General features: G+C 45.5%; 1 protein-coding gene across 2 annotated transcripts in view; it reads right to left on the bottom strand.

Annotated features, from left to right (window-relative positions):
* Positions 1 to 26,492, bottom strand: part of SPOCK1 (SPARC (osteonectin), cwcv and kazal like domains proteoglycan 1) — a 566,336-nt gene that overhangs the window by 196,817 nt on the left and 343,027 nt on the right. For both annotated transcript variants that reach the window (XM_061151354.1, XM_061151353.1), the window contains exon 4: positions 763 to 877. In XM_061151354.1, coding sequence (XP_061007337.1) covers positions 763 to 877 — 115 coding nt within the window. The remainder of the gene's footprint in view (positions 1 to 762; positions 878 to 26,492) is intronic.

The following is a 26,492-nucleotide window of genomic DNA, read 5'->3' on the forward strand; positions in this document are numbered from 1 at the left end:
CACCGATGCAATGAACATGAACTTGGGTAAACTCTGGGAGATGGTGAGGGAGAGGGAGGCCTGGTGTGCTGCAATCCATGGTGTCGCAAAGAGTCAGACACGACTGGGCGATGGAACAACCACCACAAAGTTCAGGAGATGCTCAGAATGGGCGGGGCTACAGGACAGAGACTTTAACAACCCTGAAGATGAAGGGAGAGAATTCCCCCTGAGCTGGGGAAGGGAGCATCATGTGCTTCAGCCTGTGGAAACAGGAAGACACGTTCTCAGGGGGAATACTTGCGTGACTGTCTTGAGGAGCAGGACCCCAAACCAGGACTCTCAGCCTAGCAAAGATTCCCACATCCCATGGAGTGCTGAAGCAGATAAACCCCCAATTCTGACTTCAAGGGACCTTCAAGGATTATCATGGGGTGGGTGGATGTCTATGGCAACCAGAAGACTAAAGAGAAACTTCCTGGATTCTGAGGTCATCCAAGGAGGAGGAACAGCCCCCCACAATGACCAGGAAGGGGTTTTCTGTTCATCTGCTTGGATGAGGGCTCAGAGTCAGATAAAGTTGATTCAAAGGAAATTAAAAGGTTAACTTTCTCTGCAAATGTGTTTGAGAACTGAGATACATACCACAGCAAGACTGCATGTACTATGTACCACATAAGACACAGATCAAACACCTGTCTCCCGCCTCCCCCTTGTCCCCCAGCCAGAGGTCAGGTACCCCAGATCTGGTGGCTGGAGAACACTTTGGAGCCCTTGGCTTACCTGGGGAGCAGGTGTTTGCGGCTGACACACAGGGCGGTCTGGTAGTCCTGGGTCACACACACCTTGTGAGGGCTGCATTTCACCTTCAGGCAGGGATCTTTGGACGGGTCCAGGGCTGAGGCAAAAAAGCAAGAAGAGAAGAGTTAGAACCTCCAGGTAAATTTAATTTATACTTATACTCAAACAAACAAGTGGGAAACAAACAGACCATGTGTTTGCACTCTGCACTGTTTACATAGGCTGGAGGGAATTAGAATAAAAACCCACACCAGGGGGAATTCTGTGTCTATGCCACGTGTTTTTCTTCAACATCACGATAGTGATTCTTTTGTGCTTTGGGAGTTTCAGTATCTTCATCTTGGCCAGGAATTACTTTAGAACCCTGTGTGTTCCAAGGACCAAAAGCTACATAGCACTCTTTGTGTATGTCTGTCGCTGCTTTATATGGCTTTGCACCCAATTTTACTTATTTCCTATAATATACAATGTCCCAGAGGATGGAGAGTTTTGGCTTCAGTTCCATCAACATGCACTGTGAGCATCCATCAGCCTATTGTGAAGAATCTTGGGATTTACAAGACAGTTATGAGCCATACAAACTTGTGATATAATTGGGTGGGGGAAAAAGCTGACACATAAATATTTATTGTGCAGGGGAGAATTTAAAAAGGGCCATGATAGGCATATAAAATGATAACAGAGCTTGAAAGAATAAGAGAGATCAATTTCTGGGGCAAGGATTAATGAAGCATTAATATGTGAGTTGGATCTTGAGGGATGGGCAGGATGGTAAAAAGCAAAATGAGAAAAGGCAAGCTAGGCAGAGCAGTCAGGCATACTCCAGGTTGGGGAGGCATGTCCGGGGAACCCTCAGATATTCCATCTGACTAGAAAGTGTGGGCTTTGGGGGTGGGAATAACAAGGGTGGTATTGATTCAGCCGAGTCACTGGAGAAGGGTCTTCAGAGCCAGCACATCATATACGGCAGCACTTTCTAGAACAGGCAGAGTAGCCGGCCCCTGGCTAGGCAGCACCCCACAGGTTGAGATGCACATGCTCCTCAGAGCAAAGAGGCCACAGGAAGCTCTCTGCAAACCAAAAGCAATAGTGCCATCTCCCAGCTCCGGGGCCAAAAAGCCTATCAGGCGGTCAGTCTGTCATGCCTGCCCTCCACAGCCAGGCGAAGTCACGCTCCCATGTCCTCCCCCAACACACGGTCCTTTAAACAAATCTGCATCCTGAGTAGGGAAAGCAAAACGACTCTAAGAAATATTAATACCATGCCCTCTCAACCCTGGGGCCCCTCAGCGGTCATGAACACTCTGCCCTTAGAGGAAGTAAGGATTCCTGTCAGGCCACCCAGGCCTAGAATCTCAATCGTTTTCTTCCGAAGGCCCCAGGGAACATCAAAAGAGACCTGAACACACTACATCTGAAGGTATTTCTTCCTGGGGCTTGAATTGCTCAGGGAGGCTCCCTCCACTGCAGCAGCTTCAGCTTTTGCAAACAGAAACCAGGGTGCATTTCCAGGCCAGTTAGGTGAGCAAAAAGACTCAGGCCTTGTTTCCAGGGGAGTCACCTGGCGGAGCCTACTCCCTGGTGGGTGTGCCTGGCTGCCTGGCATTTAGTAGCAGGAAATGGACTGCAGGAGAGAGAGATGCTTCAGGGACAGGGCGCTCACTCTGAGCTCTTAAGCTAAAGGCATCCCCTCTGGGAAGTGAATGGCAGGGGGCTATGTCTGTCCTCAGAGCCTTCCCAGGCTGGGCCTTCCAGAAACTTACAGCAGGAACCTCCTGGCTCCAGGGGGAATTCTCTGGCTTCCTGGGGTGTCCTCATGAGGAGCCAGGAGGCTGGTGCATTTCAGGACAGCGGCCTTCTCCTTGTACTCTGCCCTCCAACCCCCCACCTAGGGCTCCAGTGTAGCCAGCTGTGACTCGTTCTCCAAGACACACACAGCACAGAGCTAACAGTGCCTGACATCTGGATGACGGCTGAGAACGACCATGCCAGTCCTTTACTGCCCTTCTCACACTCCCAGTCACCGCAGATGAAGACAGACACTTAGGGGCCTGAAGAAATATGCGGATCAGACCCCTGAAGAAATGTGGGGACCAGGCCTCTGGCAGCCCCGGCCACAGGAACCAAGTGAAGTATTTCCCTGACAGGTGCCAAGCATCGTAGACCCTGTAGGATTGCCACTGGAGTGGATCTCAGAGATGGAGAACACCAAGCTGGCCAAGGGCAATGGATGTCAAACTATGCAGGACTATGTCACAAGCCTTATCGCCCAACTTAAGCTTCTTTTAGCTTTTGCAGCCAATTTCACAGACATGTGCCATCCACACTGGGGTCCAGATGACCACAGTGAATAGTGAGATCTCAAGGAAAGTGAGTCTGCTGAGTGGAGCAGGAAGGAGGACAGCCTCTAGACACAGTCATCCAAGTGAACGCTGCCTCCACTCCTTCCTAGCCTCCTATACCTCAGTTTCCTCTTCTGTGAAATGGGGTAACAGCGGTCCCTACTATTGCTGTAGGTTGTCATTAGGATGAAATAAGTCCATCTTTATAAGTGCTGCCAACAAACTTGGGAACATGTTAAGTGCCTCCTAGGTGTCTGTTACTTTGTGTGTCTGGATTTCATTCCCAGAATGAATAATAAGCCTTCATAATAACCAGAACGATAGCTCACACGTACCCAGTGCTTTTGACATGCAGGCAGTTAACTAAGCCCTCTAATTGGATTACTGTACTTAATTCTCACACAAACACCCACGGCGGTGTCTGCTGCTCCTGTGTCCATTGTACAAAGCAGATGAGAAGGACGTTCAGCATACAACACCTGGTCGGCTGACTCCAGAACCCAAACTCTTCAACACGATACGCCAGCGGCATGAAAAGCACCCAGAGTCTCCTAAAAAAGGTTGATGTGGGGCTTCCCTGGTGGCTCAGTGGTAAAGAATCTGCTTGCCAATGCAGGAGACACAGGTTCGATCCCTGATCCAGGAAGACCCCATATCCCAGGGAGCAAATAAGCCTGTGCACCACAACTACTGAGCCTGCACGCCTACAGCCCCTGCTCTGCAACAAGAGAAGCCACCGCAGTGAGAAGCCCGCACAACAACGGAAGAGGAGCCCCTGCTCTCTGCAACTAGAGAAAAGCCCTCACGGCAATGAAGACCCAGCATATAAAATAATAAATATAAAAACTGCATGATAAAAAAAGGCTGATGTGGGGCCCTATCTCACACCAACTATTGAGCCCAGATGCACCTGTTCTTGAGAGGCCTCCAGGGCAGGCTGAGTCTTCAGGAATAAAAGCAAGGGGTATCCAGGGGGGCTGGTGCTGTCAAGGTTAGGTCACATGGCCTCGATATCTCCCCAAGAATAGGAGGATGCCCACCATGGGCAACTGTGCCCTCTGCCTACCCCCTCTGAAGGCAGCAACCCCTCAAAGGAGTCACGTGGTCAGTGGCTGTCAATTTTCTTTCTGCAACCTTGCCATCTGTTACTCTACCATTAAGCTAATACTAAGATTGAGGGCAGGAGGAGAGGGGGACGACAGAGGATGAGATGGTTCGATGGCATCACCGACTCAATGGAAATGAGTTTGGGTGGACTCCGGGAGTTGGTGATGGACAGGGAGGCCTGGCGTGCTGCGGTTCATCAGGTCGCGAAGAGTCAGGCATGACTGAGTGACTGAACTGAACTGATAGATCACCCCACTCTAATTATTTTGTTTTCTTTTTTGTAATTTTTTTACGATAGCTCTTTATTTCTTTTGGCCACATAGTGCATCATAGTGCACACAGTCCCTAGTTCCCAGACCAGGGACTGAAGCTGCACCCCCTGCTTTGGAAGCATGGAGTCTTAACCTGTGGACTGTCAGGGAAATTCCTGCTCCTCCAATTCTTGAAGCTAACATTTCTTAAAAAAAAAAAAAAAAGAAGAAGAAGAAAATTTAAAACAAAACTCCAACCAGAAATACTAATAAATAAAAATCATCAGCTATTTAACTCTATACACATACTTACTTAACAATTTGCATATAGAAATCAAGACCGCTAAAAATTAATTACCAGGTTGTGAATACTTCAAACATGTATGGGAATTATTTAGAGTAAATGAACTTCACAGAACAACAGAACAGTAACAAATCAAGCTGTCGGCGTTTATTTAATCACCAGGACGCATCTTGTTTTTGAAAAACAGCAGACTTGGGATTGAAAGGGGGTAAAGATGGTGATGGAGTGTGCCACTGCCATGTAAATGCTGCCTCTCCAATATGCTCTTTCCAGCACCCCTGAGGCTGTGGTGACTGACAGGCACCCACACCTGTACTGGGCAGGGCAGTGCAGCTCCACTTTCTAGAGGAAATAATAGGAGACCAGAATAATAAGTGGTATTTGAGAGGCCCTTTAATAAGGTGGAGGGAAACCATGCAGGGGAGAAGGCAGTGACAGAGGGCTGAGAATGAGTGATAACCCTGACCAGGGACAGAAGCCTCCTTGTCAAGGCGCTAATGGTTTCTACAGACTGTGCTCCAAGTTTCTCTCTCCCCCAGCACATGCCTGGTGATAAGACTCAGCAATCCCCACAAGATGCCAAAGCCCTGCCCCCTCCATTTCTATCAAATACCTGCAGGACTCATGTGGATTCAAGCAAGAGTATGCCCAACAGGTACCCACAGAAGGTTAATTGCATCTTGCCTGCCCATTCACGAAAACTGATCAAGTGTCAACTGGCATAGGATACATGTCCAGTTAATTTTTTGAATAATTTTTACAAAACATTTTTCAAAGGAAAAAGAGAATGAATTAATTGAAACAAATTTGTCAAGCTGAAAAACATCAAATTCAAAAGCCAGTTAATTACAGGCTTCATGTAAGGTTTTTTTTTAATTAACTTTATTTTTTAAGCTCACCTGCTTGGTCTCAATTAAGGTAGTGATATTTTAATTATTGTAATTGTTTCAGAACTTATTTTTCAGTATGAGTTAATTTTTAATTAGCTATGTTGATTTTAAAATTCTAAATCAAGTCTTTTTGCTGTCCTTAGGCACATCCTGTAAGCTCACTGGCAAATGGTTATAATACCTGGAAGAGCAGAGCAGGGTACCACCTCAAAGATGCTGGGATGAAAGGATGTTCCATTCTGTGGGCTGAACAATGGGTCCCTGAGAGTTACCTGGGGATGTGACAATTTATTCACTCTTTTAACATTTGCAGAGCAAATTTTAGGCTGGCACTTCTAGAGTGAACAGGATGTCATTCCTGCCCTCCGGAAGCTCACAGCTCAACAGAGGAGACAGGTAATATGCGAGTAAGCTCTGTACACTAAGGGAGATAAGGAAGGTACCGCATCCAGCCTTTCAGTGGGTTAGGTGAGACTTCCCAGACTGACTGTTATCTATGGAAAAGTGGGTTTAACCCAGGTAGTAGGATGAGGAAGAACACTCCAGGGAAAAAGAAACTCCATTTTCAGATGTAAGAGAAATGGTGGCAAGTCTGGGGAATGGCAACATTTCACCAGGCTGGAAGCAGGCTAGAGCAGGCATGGGATGAGACGGCAGTGTCATCATGGGGGGGCCTTGAAACCACAATGAAGTCTTTGGGGGGCCATGGCCACCAGGTTTCATAGAGATGACAAACACGGCACCCCCTCCTGTGCTGAGGCCGCTGGAGAGGGGGTAGGAAGAGAAAACCTTCTATGTACATTTTACATGGAAAGTGGTCCTTTGATAAGAACAGACACACTGCACACTCTCACGCTGCAAAGGAGAGGCAGTGTCAGAGTAGAGGGCCCAGTGGTCAACTCGTAGTGACCCCTTTCCTCCTCTGAGGAACCTCCATGACCCCCTTCCCTGGGGCCATGAAGCTGCACAGGATTTTGGAAGGCAACCAGGCTACCTGGTAAAACCAAGAAGTCAAGATTTCATCTAAAACCACCATGTGAACCCACGGTCCTCTCCGGTGACTTGTGTAAACTCCCTCTGACAAAAGGCCACTCAATTCGCAAAGAGTTGACAAATTAATGACTGTTTGCTGTCTCCCTGTTCCTTTTAAGGTTGCTCTCTGCCCAAATCATGCTCATGTGAGGTTCATTCTGAAGAGCAAAGACACTCCCAGTGATTCATTAGGAGTGACTTAATGGATGATTGAGAATGAAATTACTCCAAACTGCAAAAATCTTGTCAAGCTAAAATCCCAAACATTTATTATGGCTTGTCTGTCCCCATGGTAACCCATGCATACATCTTGCTTCCCCCACCTCTCCAGAGGGGCTTGTTTACTAGCTGACGACATAGCCTCACTGAATACACAACAGAAGATTCCACCCATAGGATTTTGCTGGAACCACGGAAGAATGGCAGATTGGAAAGACTCTGTCTCTGTTCTCAGCTTTCATGTCAAGGGTTTGGCCATGCTCTTTGAGACTGAACAAAGGGGCTATTGGCCGTGTGTCTAAACAGGACAGGTGAGTAATACAGAAGGCTGGATGTGTGTGTCTAAAAACTGGAGGATGGAAGTGGGCAGGGACAGAGGACAGATAAGCACAAAGAGGAAGAGAATAAAAAAGTGCTTCCAACCAGAAGTACTCTCCTGGGAAGAGATTTTTTCTTTCCCTTTCAAGGGTTTGAAAACATTATAACTAAAAGTATCCTCTCTCTTATAGTAGTCTGTGTGTGTTTGCAGGAGATGGTATAAACTATGAAAAGCCTTTTAAGAGGGCAATTTTTCAACCATGTCTTTAATTGCTAACAACCATAAAACATACGTAAGATAGGTGTTTATCATTCCCTCAACTTTTGATACGTATGAAAACTTTAATAATAAATGGAAAGAAGGGCAAAAAGAAATATCCAATGACCTAGCAGATGAAAGTGTTAGGCAAAAACATATCTTTATGGTCTACAATAAGGGGAAACTGTAAACAACTTGAATGTTCATCTATATCCATCCGCTCAGATTGCTACAAAATACCAGAGATTGGGTGGCTTAGAAAAACAGAAATTTATTTTCTCATAGTTCTGGAGGCTGACAGGCTGAGATGAGAGCCCCAGTCTAGTCAGTTTCTGGTGAGGGCTTTCTTCCTGGCTTACAGACAACCACCTTTTCACTGTGTCCTCACATGGGTTTCTCTAGGTTGACTCACAGAGCAAGCAAGCTCCCTGATGCCTCCTTTGATAATGATCCCTGTCCTATTGTATCAGGGTGCCACCCTTAGGACCTCATTTCACCTTAATTACTTCCTTAAAGACCCCCTCTCCAATACAGCCACAATGAGGATTATGGCTTTGACATAAGCATTTAGTTCACAACACCATCTACAGGGAAATAGTTATCTTAATCACAAGACATCCATTTATGAAATATTGTCCTGCTACTAAAAAGGAATACTAAAAAGTAGGTTTATATGTATTAACATAGGTAGATGTTTATGGTATATTAAGTGAAAGAGGAAGGTAAAGATGACAAAATGGATTTGAAATGGATAAGTAGCTTTCTGACAATACATGGCTAATAAGTGGCAAAGCCTCAAAATCAGGGCTACATCTACATCCAAAGGAGACGTGCTTTCCATTTCCTATCCTGCTTCCTTTGAAAAGAAGCACCAGCCCCAGCCTCTACCACTCACACACCAGGGCCCTCAGCTTCTCCTGAATGCCTTTGTCTTCTGGGGCTGTCCCTGAGATAAGCTGTGAATCAATGCAGACTGCCTGTGCCTGCAGGCCACCACCACTGCAGCCTGTCATTCAGCAGTCTACAAAAGGCACAGTCTCCAGCTTCCTGGAGAATCTCTACATCAGGGAGACAATGAGTCATGACCATCGCTGGAGGCAAGAGCAAGTTTCCATCCCTGGGAGATGACAGCACTCTTGCCTCTGAGATGTAAGAGTTAAGGATGTACTGTTTGGGGCTATAACAGCAGTGGTGGGGAAGAGCTTTAACACCCCCCTCCTTCCTGCCCGCTCTCCACCGCCCTTCACGTGCAAAATGAGATGCTATAAGCAAACCGATAAGTCCAACATGGCTAGTTTACACATCCTAATCATTTGACATGAATGCATTAAGATGTGTCCACTAAAGCAGCTGTGAAAATAGGCGTCATAAAATCACAGGCCACAAAATGTTATCAGTCAGTGTCCCTTTCTTAAAACTTTTATTCAGTGCCTTCCCCCACCCCCTAGCTGCTCTGGAATGCTGAAGGCAAGGACCCTCACTCTGCATTTTCACCAAGAAATTGATTTCCCTTCAAAAGAGGGATGGAGGAGAGGAAGAAAATGGAGAGGAGAGGAGAGGAACTGAGGCAGGAAAAGGGAAGAAAACAGCATTTTATTACATAAAGCATCATCCCATCAGGGGGCTGAAAGCCGAGATGGTGACATCAACCAACCTACAGAATAATGTACTATTATTCTAATTCACCACTGAGGTAACTGATATAGAGATCAGTTTAACATGAATGAACTCATGAGGAAATTGATGATGTTGACTAACCTGTCCGTGGTCACACAGCTGGTAAGTCTGGATTTCAATCTAGGTGAGTCTCACAACAAAGGTGATACTTGGAGCCACCACACCACTCATGAGAAGAGGAGATAAAAGTAATGGTTACCATGCCAAGCAGGAGCCTTACAGAACCCCTCTGTCTACCTCCCCTGAGAATCATGTCACCCACAGGACCCCCAAGAGGGCTGCCTTCTGTGAAGAGAACATGGTACCAACAGAAGTCAAAGCCAAACGCTTGGATATGTGAATAAACTTACATGATTTTTATAATGAATACCAAAGTCAAAGTTTCTTTCCAAGTCAATGTTGATGTCCAGTGAACTTAACTTTCTCTCTTTCTGTCTCTGACATAAGAAACAACATGGAACAAGTGAGCCTTGTGGTTCCTTCTGTGAGTGGGTTTTGTGAAGCACGTATATGGTCCATGTCACTGGGGATGTTCAGGATGCCTGGTGGTGACATGGGACAAGACAAAGCAGCATGATCAATAGACCTGGGAATAGTCGTGGCTCTCAATAGAGGGACAGGACACCATGCACAGAGAAGTCTTAACCTTCTCATCCATTAAAATGGCCAGAATTTACTAAAATGTTGTAATAGCGAAAGCTCTTGGGTTCTATTTCACTGTAATTGACAGAAATTATTCATCAGACATTTATGAACAAAGGAGACAGAATTACTTGAGACCAGTTCCATAACCTCGGAAAATAACAGGATATAAAAAGCACAATAAAAATCAAATATTTCCAGAAAAAAAAAAAAAAAAGGTATACTTAAAAGAGTTCTAAGAATTCTACAGCTCATAAAGTCTAGCTTTCGTACCTGGGCCTCACTTCAATGCAATTAAAGCTCTTATAAAACACGTAGCTTTTCTCAGAGAACTAACTCCTTTGGTGCTAATGAGCATGATTCTACGCTATTCTGCAGCCATAGTAGCTAACCATAGTAGAATGAGGAAATTAAAAAACTCTACTAATTAAAAAAAAATTATTGTATCTAGAATGTTGCCCAAGGGTTTGGATCACAGAGGTATGAGTTTGAGAGGAGAGGCACAGCTGGCTGCTTCCTATCAATGTATCTTGACGGGTCACTCACCTTGTTAGGGTTCAGTTGCAGATGGACAGACCTGCCTCACTGGAGTGTTGTGAGGATCTGATGAGATAATGTGTGAAAGGCGCTGAGCACAGAGCTTGGCATATGGTCCATGTTATCATCCTCTTACCAGCTCTTCAGATAAAGGGAATGTACACCTAGGGCGGGGACCCCAAGCATTTCAGAGACTCAAGATCCTGGTGTTGTGATGCTATTTAGCCTTTCCAGGCTCAAATGTGAGATTCATCTCCACAGGAAGAAGCATGAAAACTTCTTTTTGAACATCAAGCTCAGGTCCAATTGACCCAGAACCCCTCTGCTGATTAACCAGATCTGCACCACTGCTGAGGCCAATGCGTGACAACTGAGGCATCCTGTATCTCCAGTGGAGCTGCACTCTGCTTTGTCTCATGTCAGAGACTGTAAGGTCTGGAAATGAAGAATAAAAATCTTTCCTTCCCTTAAGTTACATTCACTAAGAGCACAACCTTCATGGTCATACTTTTTTTTTTCTTTTTTGAGAGAAAGTCTTTGGGCTTTGAACAATTCTACTGGAGAATCAAGGGGTTTGAGTGATAAGGTATCCTAAGAGCCTACATTCAAGCACCACTTATAAAAAGATAGTGGTGGAGGTGGGGGGTGGTGATGGAAAGAGAATAAAGAAGGAGAGAGAATCTAGCAAACAGTGTTGATCCCAGCAGCCAAGGGCTTGGGGATAAATGGACAGCAAGGCTCAGCCCGGCAGGTTTGGTGGGCAAAGCTGGTGCATTTGGATCATCAGCTAGTGGGCATCCATCAGATTGCTTTCCACCCTGACCTACAGAAGCCAGCCAGGAGCAGGTGTTAACTGAAATCAGAACAGTAAAGACTGCGGAGAAAACCTACCCCAGATTGGAGATTGAGATGCTCAAATGACCTCTCAGAGCCTTGTGTCATGTTGCCTTCTCAGGAGCAGAAGCTCTGTGACAAGCTTGAGTTAAGCAACATGGTGTTCATTCACTGGACACTCCCGACAAGCCTAAAAATCAGTGAAAAATAGGCAGTCCCCACACCATATGTATCTATCACAGCCCCATCTCCTCTTCCTGCTTTTCACAATCTAATCTAGCCCTTGCTTCTCAGACTGTGGTGGGCCAAGGAGGATGCAAATTCACAGTGACTACCCCTGCAACATCTATTTTACTAGATGGTGGGTAATTTTAGATAATTTAAAACTTTTTTTTTTTATTAAGACAATCACTGGTCTACCATGGACCAGAATGCAAAATTCACATAAGCTCATATCAAAGAGGCTTCCAAAATGTATGGGCTCACAGTGAATTGTGCCTCCTGAGGCTGAAAGTAGATATTTACTCTTACTTGCCCTTAGGGGCATTTTGGTAGAAAAGTTTGAGAAGTGTTTCAAGGATTTACTGAGTTTAAAGAGTCCTAGAAGGAAGCAGAGAGCTCTCCAGGGTACTGATATGTATGGTGGAAAATCAATAGCAAATTGTTCATTCTTGCAAAGACCAGAAAGCAGCTCCAGTTAAAACAGGTGAATCAAAACAGTATCCTGTGCCCCCTGGAGGAGACCCCCACCCCACGCCATCTGTGCCAGGACTATCACTATCCCCCTAGGGAAAGATCCCGAGGTTTTCTAGAGAACTGACCCTGCAGAACCCAAACTTTTTTTGAGTCTTCAATGTTCCAAGCATGGGGTGAGGTTTATAAATGAGCTATGAAGCATTTGTGGCTCTCCAGGTACAACCATCAAAATTAAAGCTGTTATCACTTTCATCCCTCCCACTGTTTTCAGAAACTCTTGGCTCTAGATTTCTAAATGGGTAATCGGAGACTATTCATTCCCAAGTCCTTTCTTTCTCCAATTAGGACAGATTCATTTCTGCTTTCTTGGGATGGCTCCCAAGGTTATTAAATTCCACTCCTTAACTGTTAACATTGAGGCAATCATGACAAAGTTAGTGCTGACTGGAGCTGAGGTTTCTTGGGGCATCTTCTTAGCTATTAGAAACCACGGCAAGCTGAGAGAGGAATGCTTGCATCCCCCACTGTAGGTTTTAGTAAGTGCCGGATCATTTAAATCTTGTGTATTCTTGATGTTCCTCTGGTTTTTGTGTCCCACACTGTTCAATCATTTCGAAATACAATTTTCCACATGCATCCAAATAAGCTGAGCGATTCACAATTCCAACCCTGCTCACAACCAGCCCTCTTTCCTGCCTGTCTCTTCACCAACGTGCTGCTCAAGGGCCAATTCCCTCCCTTCCATTATTCTAAGCTAAGGCTGATAGTGCTAAAGTAAAATATAAATCAGGTCTAAACTGCATATGGAAGACAGATGCAATGAAAAATTATGGGCAAGTACCTATGAGGTTTCCTAAGACAAATGTGGAATAAACACAAGGAGCAAAATCTTTCATTTTCATTCTTTAGCAATAAATACTGGGTACCCAGCAGGTAAGACAGAGTAGGGAGATAATCATCTTTAGATACTATAAGGGCTGCAAAGTTTTTTGGTTTTTCTTTGCCCACTAAAGGAGGAGAACTGATGTTCTTGTCTTTGTTAAAGTTATGGATTTTAAATTAAAAAAAAAATTAAAGAAAGACCTTCATGTACCATCTTCCACAATCTGGCCTCAAACTTCTCTTCCAAAATTTAGTTCCTATTCTCTGCCCAATTTCTCCTCTTCCTCCGATATTTACTCTGCTCTCAGTTACAGCAGACAACTTGTATCCTTTAAAAGCTTGTTATGCTTTCATGCCTCTAGAGTCCAGACTGCAATGTCTGATACAAAGACCCATTCCCTTCTTGCAGTTACTTTATGAGGCTAATTTTATCTCCGGTTGATAGATGAGAAAAAATATCAGAACTTGCCTAAGGTCAGGCAACTTATCAGTGACAGAACTGGAATATGACTCTAAGTCTGCTGAACCTAGTAGAAACCTCAGGAGACTATAGACAGTATCTTTCTTCCTCACTCCTGCTTGCCCCTCACCTCCACACAGTCTGAAATAACCCGGGGATAACAACAATTGTTGAGTCAGTGAATGAATGGCCCACCAGCCCACGGACATAATCACTCCTTTGTCTTGCTCTGTGAGGCTAGGGACCGAGCCTGGCTCATCACTTCTGAACCCCAAATCCCCTGACATGTGTCGACTCCAAGGGATACGCTCAGTTGATGCTGAATAAACTGTCTGCACCAGGAGTATCTTTGGAGAAATCTTTCATTTCTAGGTCACAAAGGTTCAGAGCTGGAGGAGTCCCTGGAGCATCTGCCTCTAGACAAGCACGTTTGTATTTAACACAGAGAAGACTTTGGCCCATCAATTCTGCAAATATTTATGAAACTCATTTCACATGCCAAGTACCATTAAAGCACTGGGCATTCAGAGATGGGCAAGACAGAAAAAGTCCTTGCTCTTAAGGAACTGATATTCTCACAGAGGAATAACAAGGAAGAAAAGGAAGGAAGGAAAGGAGGGAGGGAGGGCAGGAGGAAAGAAGGAAGGAGACATTAGGAGTAAAAGCTAAGCAGCTCATTTTCATACAGTGAGGCAAATGAGAGCTGCTAAGTAGTCCCAATGGATTAAGTAGTCAGGGGAAGCAACCCCTACTGCCAGCCTGGTCTTGCTGTCTGCAGCAGCCCCCACCAGTGTCTCTCCAGCCCATTTCCCTGATCCCCACTCCACCCTCACCACTTCCCGTGTCAGAAACCTGCTCACTCCACTCAGCATCCATCATCACCCAGGCAGCCAATGCGGGCTGGTGACCGGAAAGTTCTCCCCTTCCACTCAGTGAGTTCAAGCTGAAAATGCATACCTGGCACTTTGTAAAGATACCGAACAGAATGAAAAGAGAAGACAAAGGATGAAATGAAAGAGACTCCCTCTGTCCTGAACACTGCTTCCCTATGCAAATATGTCACAGAGATTTGCTGGCATCAGATCCCACTGGCTGGGGCTGCATCAGCCATAGGGCCTTTTGTGATCCTGAAAAAGCTAATGAGAAGATGTGTTTTTCTGTAATCCAAACAGTATGCACTTCATGCCCGATCGTTTTTTAAATGGGCAACAAATCTCTCTGGTGTGTTACTTCCTCTGACAAACAAAAACGTCGTCTGCCCTTCTGTGAGCCCTGTCCAATCAAAGGCCACGGGCCCTGATGCCAATTCAAAGCCGCTGTCACAAAGGCAGCCCCGCTGGGCCATCTCACTCCCTCCTAACAAGTCACTCTCATTGGAAGCCAAGCCCAAACCCAGGATTTTTAATTCAGGCTGATGAAGCAGCCCAGTGATTTTTAACTCATTTCAAAATTGCAAGCTGACAGTATTTCAGACTGAATTCACCACTGTGTCAGGCAATGACATTAATAAGATGGAGTATGACAAAGCTTCATCAGGTATAGAAGAAGCTCCCAGAACCACAGAATCAGGGAGCTTGGGGATACCTTCTTCATGGGGAAGCAGGAGAAGTGCCTTTGCACCCTGAGAGGTGGGAAGGGGCTATGACAGGACAACCCCCAAATCTTGCTGCAGAAATGAAGCAACATGCTGGACATGTTCTGTGTGCCCCACTGGCATCTGCCTCCGTGCACTTCCTGGATAAGGAGTCCCATCTCGACCCACCCCTTCCCCACCAAGAGCTTCCATATCCACTGCTTAGGAGATTACTCCTTATGGGAACACATTCCTTAGCGACTCCTTCCCTAGGACTTCAATAAAGAAATTAGTAGGACACAGTTTACTTGAAAGGAGTCTGACATCTAATAATTCATCTACTGATTATGCGCAAACACTCACTGAGTCCTACTATGTGCCGGGTATCATTCTGGGTGCTGAACAAGAGAGAGCCTTGCCCCATGCCTATGGCACTGACAAGCCCCTGAGTACCACCAGGTACCTGCCATGTCTACTTGCACAGAATCCCCACAGCAACTCCATGATATGGGTGGTACCATCATGCTAGTGTTACAACTAAGATAACAGAGGACCTTGGAAAGAAAGGCCACAGAATATACTTAAGCATCTAGAGCCACAAGAGACCGGGCAAGCATTCAGACAGAAGTGGATCCAGAGCCACCCTGCTCCAGAGGCTCCAGAGAACAGGTGGGGTTGGAGTGTCCCACAGGTGTGCTTTGATCAGCCCAGACAGTGCTTTTAAAATCTGACTACAATGTTAGCAGTTATGAGTTAGAGGGAAATGTACAGGAATCCAGACACATTCCTGAGTTATTTTCTGTTGGACGTGCTGGCCACTCCTGGGCTTGCATTCCCACATGGCTGCCTCCTGTATTGCATCGATTCTTTCTGTGACCCCTCTACACTCATTTTCACTTCAGTCCCTTCCTCTCTCCACTCCTGAAAGAATCACCTGCCTGGTCCCAAAGACACTGCTGTCTACACTCCCCATAGCTTCAGAAGAACATGGTATTTCTTTACAAAATAAACAACAGCACCATGCAACTTCCTTCCTTCTCTTAGCAAAGATTCCCAAGATAATTGGGATGAAATGTTCCTGAAAGGTTAGTCTTCTTTAGTCTAAAAGCACTTCAGTATTTAGCAAAACAACATAATTTTTTTTTTTTTAGCTTTAACAGACTAATTCTTCTTCCTTTGAATTTTTGCATCTGTGTAATTAATTTAGCAATCCTGTGCCCTAGAGACTTCTCCCCTCCTAACAGACTTTACGCTGCCTTTTTTTTTTCCTTCAAGTCTTGACTATGCTGAACATCAGTCTTAGGGTGGTCAGACCCCAGAGGTGACTCTATGGAAGGGGAGCGGCTGAGGAGCCTCCTACTCCGCCCCCCAGTATTTTCCTTGAGACGGAGCTTTCACCATCAGTTTATCCCAGAGAGGCAGATAAGGACATCTTCTATGTGGTTTTCCTCTCTGCACAGGTTTCTGCTATTTGCATGGCCTGCAATTAACAACCTCTCCACATCACAGCCTGCAGAAATCCCATTCCCTGGGCATTCATATCCACAATGATATGAATAAACATATATTTCTTTAGGCGAACGGTTGTTAACCAGGGGTCTATGGACAGGCTTCAGGGGGCCTAAAACCTGCCCCCCCCCCAACTTTGTAGACATTTTCATAACAAAAGGGACCCAGAGTGGATGTTCACCTGAGTCTTTCAATCCTCTCTTCCTAGCAGCAGCCTGTTTTCGGTACAGAATCACCTCTCCCCACTGTGCATGGGCTAGGTGGGACAGTGGTTCAAATTGCCTTCTTATCACTAAACAGACAGGAGTGACAGGTGACAACTGATCCTTCCTCCCCACCTTGGTTCACTCAATCCCAGTGACCTTCCTGTAACTCAGCAAGCGGAAGAGAGGCCCCAGGGCAGAACGGCTAGTGGGCATCATCAGCCTGTGCTCCCCGCCACCCAGCCCTTGGGTGCTGCCTTAGTGCTTTTCCATTTTCAAGCCAGCGTTTTCCACCCCAGCCTCTTGCAGCCTCTGTGAGTCCTGAATATCCTTCCTGCAAGTGATCTTTGAGCCAGGCTATGTTGCTACCATCCAGAGAACCCTTAGGTAGTAGAGATTCATGGTCTCTGGAGAACGTCACAGGGTCGGTGGTTAGAAACCACAGTCTCAGGGTGTTGGATGCTCCTTGTTAGTAGAAATGAACACCTGGTAAGTTAATGCGCTGAACCATCCCTGCTGTGAAGGCGCAGAGTGATGGGGTGAGCAGACCCTTCTCAACATCATAGCTCTCAGAAGCTACTCTTTGGAGATGAAAAACACTGTGCGTATCACGGGAACGTGGGCCGTAAGATTTCTGCAGGACACTCCCATGAGGTCAGCAGGGGAGGAGGCACTAGCCGTGCCTTCAAAGGGCAGGAGTCCTGGGGACACTGTGACAAGGGGGGCCCTTGGGCAGAGGACAGGCTGGGCTGTTGAGAAGACTCCTAGGCAAACCCTGCCCTCCACAGGGTAGCCCTGGGATGATCTGATCCTCAGGATATCTGTGACTGGTACATCCAGGATCTTTTTCAGTTCTCAGTTCAAACCACCAGCTTCTCAGGCATCACAGGGGAGAGGCTGTGACGCCCAGATCCCCAGGTACAGTTCTAGTCCCGTGCCTCTCAGTCCTAAGTTCAAAATCTCAGCCTAGAGTCAGCTGGAACCAGGGGCCCACTGTGATCCAGTTGGCTATAGCCTTAGATGGTGAATCGAGTCCCAGAAAGCAAGCATGGCTACCAGGAGCCCACCCACACCCCCATGGGACATTTTCCTTCTTGATGGAGATATAATATTTCTAGAGGATGGGTGATTTTCAGTTGGGAAGATACCTCAAAGGGTATCAACCTCAAGAAGCACATGAGGCAAGAAAAGACATGCCTTTTAAAGTGGGATCACCTCTGTTTTGAATAGTCTAAGCCAATGGAATATATTAGAGTTGACACAACGTAAAGTGTATGTTGTCTCACAGGTCTCCAAATAGGAATAATGAGGATCAAAACCAACCCCCCGATGCTTGAGTCAAAGTCCTTCAAGGTATCCTGTGTTCCTTGGGAATCTCTCAACTCTACCCCCAGGTAAGGCCAACTTCCCCTATCGACTTGAGCTCGCACAGGTATCTCTTTGGGCTTCAATGGCAATGACCGCTTATGCTATAAAACCATTACAGCTTTCATCTACACATTCAGTTATGGTTTCAATTTCCACCAACTTTTGTCCTGCATCATCTACAAAACTGTGAGCTCCCACCTTATAGACAGTTTTGACTTCCCTCAGAGCTGCCAGTATCATACTTCCATTGATGAAAGATGACCACTTAGGTTACAATAAACACATACACATTGTTTATAATATCCTGGTACCACTGAAAATGTTTTGTCCAAATTTTTTCGGTATTCAAGAATCTCTAGGATATTCCTAGATCTAAGATATGAGCAAGACGGAATATTTTTAAAACCTATCTTTTTCATCAAGTATTCAGCACCACCACTATCCAATTTCCATGATGTAAGAATAAGATCCAATAGCTGTCACAGTCCGGGTAACATCTAAGAATTGTCATTCCCTATCCTCATCTCTGGTGATATATTATACACTGAATTATCTCGGCGTGAATCCAGCGCCCCAGCACAATATTTGAGCTAGCTTTATATTTCTACTTTTAAGTGGATAAGAAAGTTGTTTTCTTTTTCTTTTCTTTTCCCCTGTCTCTAGGGGGGAAAGAAGCCTCTGATCAATGCACTCTTCCCATTTGCTCTAGTCTCCTGAGAAAACAGTCTGTCTTCTTAGAGTGCCATGTGAAATAAGCCTATGAGGGAATTTGTGCTTACATCAGGGATTATTTACAGACACCCCACCCCACCCTCCAAACAGAGACACTGGGCAAGGTCTATGTCACAACTGGTGGGGGTGGGGTGGGGAGGATGCCACTGGCATTTAGAGGGTAAAAGTCAGGGATGGCGTTAAACATTCTACAACCCACAGGACAGGCCCTCACAACAAAGAATTATCTGGCCCTGAATGCCAATAGTTCTGTAATTGCGACGACCTAGCTTAGATATTCAAGGTGTGTTGGTAGGAGCTTTGGGTCTGAATTCACGTCTATGTGGGGGATGAGAAGTAATGGAGCCTGGCAGGAAATGGAGGCGTGAAAAAGAGGGTGCAGCAAAGTGGGGGTTACCCTTAAAGAACCTTCCTGTCCCATGGTCTTTCTGAAATTAATAAATCAACTTCCAGATGACACTACTGAAGAACTGAAGTCCAGAGAGAGGAGGCTAACACAGCCAAGGTTCCTAAGCCAGTTGGCTGAAGAGCTGAAATGAGAACATGGTCTCATACTCCCAGCCCACTCACTGTTCCATCTACTCTGCATGTTGAGCCCCAGGAAGAGAGAAAAGGAAATATAGCTCTGAAACTACACCTGGCCTTTAAATTCATTAAGACAGATGGGAAGTAAGAAGAGACCTTTCTGATACAGGAAGGAACCAGACGAAGATTGAAAGGCAATGGATTTATTCAACATAAAATATGTATTTAGCACCTACTATATGCCAGGCTTTGGTTTAGGTGCTGGAAACATACCAGTGAATGGAAGAGACAGAGTACCTGCTGTCATGTGACAGACTTTCTGGTGATAGATGCAAGAGTGGCAGGCTTGGTCACCAGGGAAAGGCAGAAAAGCTAAGGCCAAAGATAAATAAAAGTTTAAGGTAAGGCTGATATCCTAATACCCCTCCTGGGTTCAAAGCCCTATCAAAAGGCAGACTCCCTAAATACCTTTTAAAAGGATGTTACTGGCTGATGCAACATTTTGTTTCAAGCTTTAAAGCTTTCACAGGTCACTAAGTATCTCATTACTTACTAATGACCTAGTAACGCACTACTAGGTAATGCAATAGTAGCAGTAGCAATAATGGCCAACATTTCCTGGACATGGATCTATGTTCAGAGTACTGTGCTCTGCACTTTACGTACACCATCCATCTCATTAAATCCTCCTAGCAACCCTGACGGAGAAGGCAATGGCAACCCACTCCAGTACTCTTGCCTGGAAAATCTCATGGACGGCAGAGCCTGGTGGGCTGTAGTCCATGGGGTCGCACAGAGTCGGACACAACTGAGCGACTTCATTTTCACTTTTCACTTTCAGGCATTGGAGAAGGAAATGGCAACCCACTCCAGTGTTCTTGCCTAGAGAATCCCAGGGATGGGAGAGCCTGGTGGGGTGCAGTCCATGGGGTTGCAGAGTCAGACATAACCGAAGCGACTTAGCAGCAGCAGCAGCAGCAGAAACCCTGAGAAGGAGGTATCAGTACCCCAACTGTTAGGTGCAGAAACTGGGGTCATTGATGTCAAATAACTAGGCCAAGGTCACACAGCTAGAGGAACTCACATCCTGGTCTGTCTGCCTCCAAGAGTAAAGATGAGGCTGGAAGACACAGTCTACACTCAGCCTGTTGTCCACTCCATGCCAATGTGGGTCTCTCAATTTTTCTGTCCCTCCTACAAACCACACACCTGCAGTTTATCCATAAGGTCTTACGCCAAGCAAACAGCTATTTTTATTTATATACATTGTATTTCTGTCTATCCAATGTGGTTTCTCAGAAAATGTAAGTTGTCAGCAGACCATCTATGTCAAAATCATGTATTTCACACAGATAATAAAAAGACACAGTGGCATGAGGACCACCTTGTTTGAAATGTAAATGTTCGCACACTGCTAAACTCTGAAAAGCAAGGAGGTTAGCTGAAGTATTCATTTGCACTTTTGAGCACCATCAGGCAAGACAGATTGCTTGCTGCCCCATAAATTTTCACCACTAGATTAAATTTTGTTAATGGGACCAAGAACATTCAAAATAACCCATTTTTCTATTTGAATATTGGATCTAAATCATTACTCCTCTACCAAATTAAGTTTTTTGGTTTTTTTTTTTTTTTTTTTTAATCCTTCTCAAGAATCTCATCAAAGGGCTATCTGCTCAGGCTCACCCCTCTGCTGACTAATTCTGCCAGCTCTAGAAATCCCTCATGGGTAAGTGTGTGAGAATCTCTACCAACATTTAGACAACACCCATGATGTATCAGAAAATACAGGTGCATTCACACAGGTTGTGTCATTTAAGCCTCCCCAGAAGTCTGGGAAATAAAGAGTTTTCTCATCTCACTGATCAGGGGGAAAAAAAAGAAAAAGCAAGACTCAGAGAGGTTCAGTCACTGCCCCAGGGGCACACAGCTAGGATATGGCCAGGCCAAGGTCAAATCTATTGTTCTAAATCCAAGTGCTCGGTCTCCTTTCACAGGTGTTTCCTTTATACCAATCACTTAGGAGACGTCAGAATGTAGCTGGTGATGGAGGCTCTGTAAAGGTTGGCTGAATGAGGAAAGCTCACTCATGGGCTGTAAGTAACTGAGAGGTAGCTATATTTATGGGCTTCCCTGGTGGCTCAGATGGTAAAGAATCCACCTGCAATATGGGAGACCTGGGTTCGATCCCTGGGTTGGGAAGATCCCCTGGAGGAAGGCATGGCAACCCACTCCAGTATTCTTGCCTGGAGAATCCCCACGAACAAAGGAGCCTGGCGGGCTATGGTCCATGGGGTTGCAAAGAGTCGGATATGCCTGAGCGACTAAGCACAGCACAGCACATCTTTATTTACATCAAGACAACTCTCACTTATTCCTGGATCAAAGCAACTGTCATAAAACACTACAAACGACCAAAAAAGGAGGGGGGCAAGAGAAGAAAGCCTACGCCGGCACACAGTGGGCATCCAACAGCATCTCTTGGCCTGCTGAGCTCATCAGCTAGTAATCCCTACAAAGAGAAACTCACAGTGGAGTGTGAACCGCCATTCATGTCTGAGAGGGCAACACGATAGGGACCGGACCCTTCTAATAAACCTGTTACCCGTGCCCCTCCAATTACAAGGTTACCGAGACTTAACATTCCAGTCGGATTACCAGAGCAGTTGCTCAGGTGTGCCATGCATGTCTCATATGTTACATCACCGGGGACAGCCTGCCTCCCTGGCCGGTGAATGGCCCGAGCATCTGGCCTTTGAACTGTACATTTTCATACCTTGCCTCCCTAGAACAGCACTCTGGAGGGGTTCCACGATGCCTGCCCTGAAACACTCAGCACCACAGAATGCAGCCCTGGCCTGCTCAACACCATTTCTCAGTTTTCCAGATGGATTGAAAAATGTAATAATTCTCCTCCAAATCTGTAAAAAAAGGTGGTCAGAATGGGCCCTCAGACTGAACCCACAGGAAGTGGCTGATCCTGCATGCTAATTTCTATGGAAACGTCGATACTTTGCTGTGACCTTCCATTCATTTTGCTGTCTCAGTTACACCAGGATAATGAGGATTTGGAGAACAAGACTCACCGAGTCCATTCCTCCATTAATAGATAGGGTTTGATCCATTAAGGGGAATCGTAAGAGTATTTCCAAGCTATCTTAGTTGCCACATAGAAAAACCAATTATCCAGCCGCCCCTCTCCCTGGCAGGAGGACGAGCTCTCCGTGCATCAATATTTCATGCCCTGTCATCTGTGCATTATTTAATAAAGCAATTGAGGGGATGAGTTTATTTTATTTTTCAACCTCCGCATCAGAGACCCAGGCCTACCGTACATGATGCTGGAACGCAGCTGGTAATCATAAGAGATGTATCTGTGGGTTTTCTGAGGCCAAGGGGCTGTTTCTAGGCTGAACTGCACACTCCAAGTGTCTGATACACACTCCTGACACCAGGGACACCCAATCACCATCTGTTCTCGCCACCTGAGGTGAACTCACTTCAGAATCTGATCAACAGTGATGCAACTGATCATCAAATGACCAGACCTTTACTGGGTGTCACACTGAGAGACAAAGCTCATCACCAGCCCTCCTGGAACCTAGAGGCTCCCTGTGCAGACAGGATGCAAACACACGGGCAGGCAAACGGTGGAGACGGCAAACCCGCTGAGCACATGACTGGCTATCAGGGCCTAGCACATGAATAATGTGTCTGGATACCTGCCTTCTTCTTTCCATCCAGTATTTCACTCCTTTTCTTCCAGCACCCAGGCTCCCGTTTCCATGTAGCGCTCATAGGAGTGTGGTTTCCATTGACGTCTGCCTTTCATCCCATGGTGAGGGACCAGATCCCTCTTTTTCCTGAGGCCTGGGGTAGCAGATAAGCGTGTGGTCCGAACCCAAGCCCCAGACCTCTTTCAGAATCTTCAGAAAATCCGAGGATCACACTCCCCACAGGCAAGCACTTGGACTTGACGTATGTGTATGTATGCACCAGCGTATGACCTTCAGCAGGGCCCTCGGTTCTTGCCCAGCGTTCAAGCCCATCCCCGACCCCAGCTGTACCTTGAACTCCTGTCAGCCTTTTCTCAAATAACCTGTTTCTGAAATCTTCTTAAGTTAAGGGAGTTGGCTTCTATTTCTTGCACCCAAGATGCTGCCTGATCAAGAACTGTTTGTTGAGCGAGAGATGGAAGCTGTAATCCAATTGCTTCTCCATCTCATCACCAGCCCGGATTAGTCAGCCAGCAGACAAGACATGTGCTTAGTGTACCAAAAGTATTTTTATGAGACTGATATTTCAAAGACAACTCAGCACCATCAAGCTGTGGACTAGAATCAGGGTAAACATCAGAACCGTGTCGGCTTTCCTGCATTTATTTTGTAGTTCAGCATGGATTTCATTTTGATTTGCCTATGGGGTCAGAGCTTAACGATCTGAAAAACCTTAGTCTGACTCTGCCCACTGAACAGCTATCTCTGCATTTATCACATCAACAAAATCAGGGTAAAGACTGGATATTTCTTGCTGTAAATATTTAGCCACTGTATATTTAGAACTCTTGCTGCGTTACATAGTTACTACATTCTTTGTCTACCTGTTACCATTAAATCCTCACAACAATGCCACAAAGTGTATTATCTCCATTTTGCAGTAAAGGGAAGAGATGTCCAGAGAAGGTAAATAACTTGTCCAAATTTACACAGCCAGGAGAAGGAAGAGCTAAGAGCTTTGGGTGTAACCTCACTACCAAATGATGCCACTTGAAGATTAGACCCAGGCACCTATTAAATGTCTTTCACAGTCAAACCCAATGACCATGTCCTAGAAGCTAAAAGAAGGTTGAGCTATACCCAAGTCGGCCTCCAGTTTCTGCCTAAGGTTTTCCTCAAGAAAGAGGGATGCCTTCTCCAACTCTGATGTGAGCAGTTTTGCAACAGCTCGCACCAGCAGGGAACAATCCCACATTTAATGGAAACCCTTCCTCTTCAAGTTTAAACATACTTCTTTCCTCTCCACAGGGAAGAGGCAGGCTGACCTGACTCAATGGTATAATTGGCTTTCATATGCTTGAAGACAATTACTAGGTCTCCCTGCAGGCTTCTTTTCCTGAGGCTACAATTCCTAATTATTTTTCATACATGCCCTAATTTCCGACTCCACAATCACATTTGTTGCTCTCCTTTGAACCATGTCCTAACTGTCCTTTGCAGTTAGCAGTCCCGATATGTGGCATCACCCCTCAGTCTTATCCATCATCTTACACCTGGCTCAGGTACCTGTATTAGATGGGCAGAGGCAAAAAGATCCATGCCCAAGACAGGTGATAGCCTCCACTCTACAAGAGAGTATCTGCCCTGATCAGCAATCCTGTTCCAAAGCAGGTTCATTGGCAGGCCGAAGCATCCGGGAGCTGGTATGAGGGAAGGAACACCATCCAGGCTTCGCATCAGGGAAATCCTCGCCCTTCACCAGCCCTGATGTTCTCTGATGAGTAATGGACACAACCAGCAAGAAGAGTCCAGCACATGTCCATGGAGAGGAATAAAAGAAGTGATACCGTGCACCCCATGCAGAGGGCATCACCCAGGAATGACACCTTGTCATGGACAGAGCCACCACTGCCTTCTTACACATGCTGTGTCTCACGCACCAAAGCTCCCCCACACCTCAACACACACACACACCCCTATGCAGATCTAATTCCTACTCATTTTTTAAGTGTCTATAATTCAGCTGGTCCCTGCTTTTGAAGAGTTTACAAAATTACATAAAGGTGTCAAGCATCCAAGGGAAAAAAAATGACAGACTACCATGGAATGAGAGTCATGAAGACAGAGAAATTGTGACCTATGCCAGGCATGAAGAGGGCTGACAGAAAGGGGGACAATAGAGGTGGGGGACTTGGAGTGGGCTCTGAAAATGGGTGATCTGAGACACGAGGGAATCGTGGGCAGTGAAACAGGTGATCACAGGTGACAATAAAGCACTGGTAGACTGGTAAGGCAGAGGGAAACTGAGGCCTTTGAGCAAAATCATGATATAACTGCACGTGATTTACAATTAAATGCGACATCTTAACAAAGCACGAGTGTTGGATTGCTATAGTTCCCACGTAAGTTGCTTGGGGCAGAGTACAGCCACACCAGGGACATAGTACAGTGGGAGACTGATGGTTGTGTATTATGGTTTTGTCTCTCCACTATCAGGAATTGCTGAATTGTTCTATAAAGTGTTACTGTCAGTCAATATAACGTAGTGATTAAGAACTTAGGCTCCAGGTTCAAATCCCAGTTTTAGCTTTTCCTTGACCTTGGACAAATTACTTAACTTTTCTTGACCTCAATTTCTTTATCTTTGAAGTGGAAAAATAATTATAGCTATCTTATAGAGTTGTCAAGTAATAAGTCAAGACAATCCACATACAAGAGTACCAGGCATACAGAAAGCTCCTAAACCAGCCCTTTCAGCCCCACCAACCCCAGTCCACCACCCCTGTCAACAACCATCCATTTAGATCAACATGATTTAGCTCTGTGTATGCAGAGAGACCTCAACACAAACACATATCTGTTTATGACAAGCAATAAGCAGTGACTCCTTTGGAAAAGACACATATTTGTTCAAAACTCACAATAAAATTAAAATGGATTTGCAATAGTAGTAGGGGCTTTTCTGGTGGCTCAGACGGTAAAGAATCCACTCGCAATGCAGGAGACACAGGTTCAATTCCTGAGTCAGAAAAAGCCCCTGGAGAAGGGAATGGCTACCCATGCCAGTATTCTTGCCTGGAGAATTCCATGGACAGAGGAGCCTGGGAGACTACAGTCCATCGGGTTGCAAAGAGTTGGACACAACTGAGCAACTAACACTTTCACAATAAAATTTAAAACGTATTTGTAATAATATTGAAGGCAGAAGGCTTGCACATCTATTTTTGACAACACTGATGCTAATTCTAATGCTATAAAAAGCGGCTTCTGGAGCTGGGTCACAACCCCCAGGGACTGCCAACATCGTTAAATTTTTACCCAATCTTCCTAATGATTGAATTAATCTAACGCAACAACCATTAAAATCAGGAATCCATCTTGCTTTAGAAGCTCCTACAATGAAAAGTGCACAGCAAATCTCACAACGTGCTTTACTCGTCTTCAAGGGAGAAAGAGCCCATCCCTTAACCACACAAATGGTCAGCTTGTCCTCAATTCTTTTAGGCATCTGTCATCAAGGTCATCTTGAACTGGCTCAGGCTGAGGGCTCCCTTCAGGCCTCCCAAAACTCTTGGAAGAAGAAGCACTGCTCTGTCCTTGGCCAGGGATACAAGAAGCAGCAGGTCAGTGACATGA

This window comes from Dama dama, chromosome 9 (genome assembly GCF_033118175.1).
Source record: "Dama dama isolate Ldn47 chromosome 9, ASM3311817v1, whole genome shotgun sequence".
Taxonomy (NCBI): domain Eukaryota; kingdom Metazoa; phylum Chordata; class Mammalia; order Artiodactyla; family Cervidae; genus Dama; species Dama dama.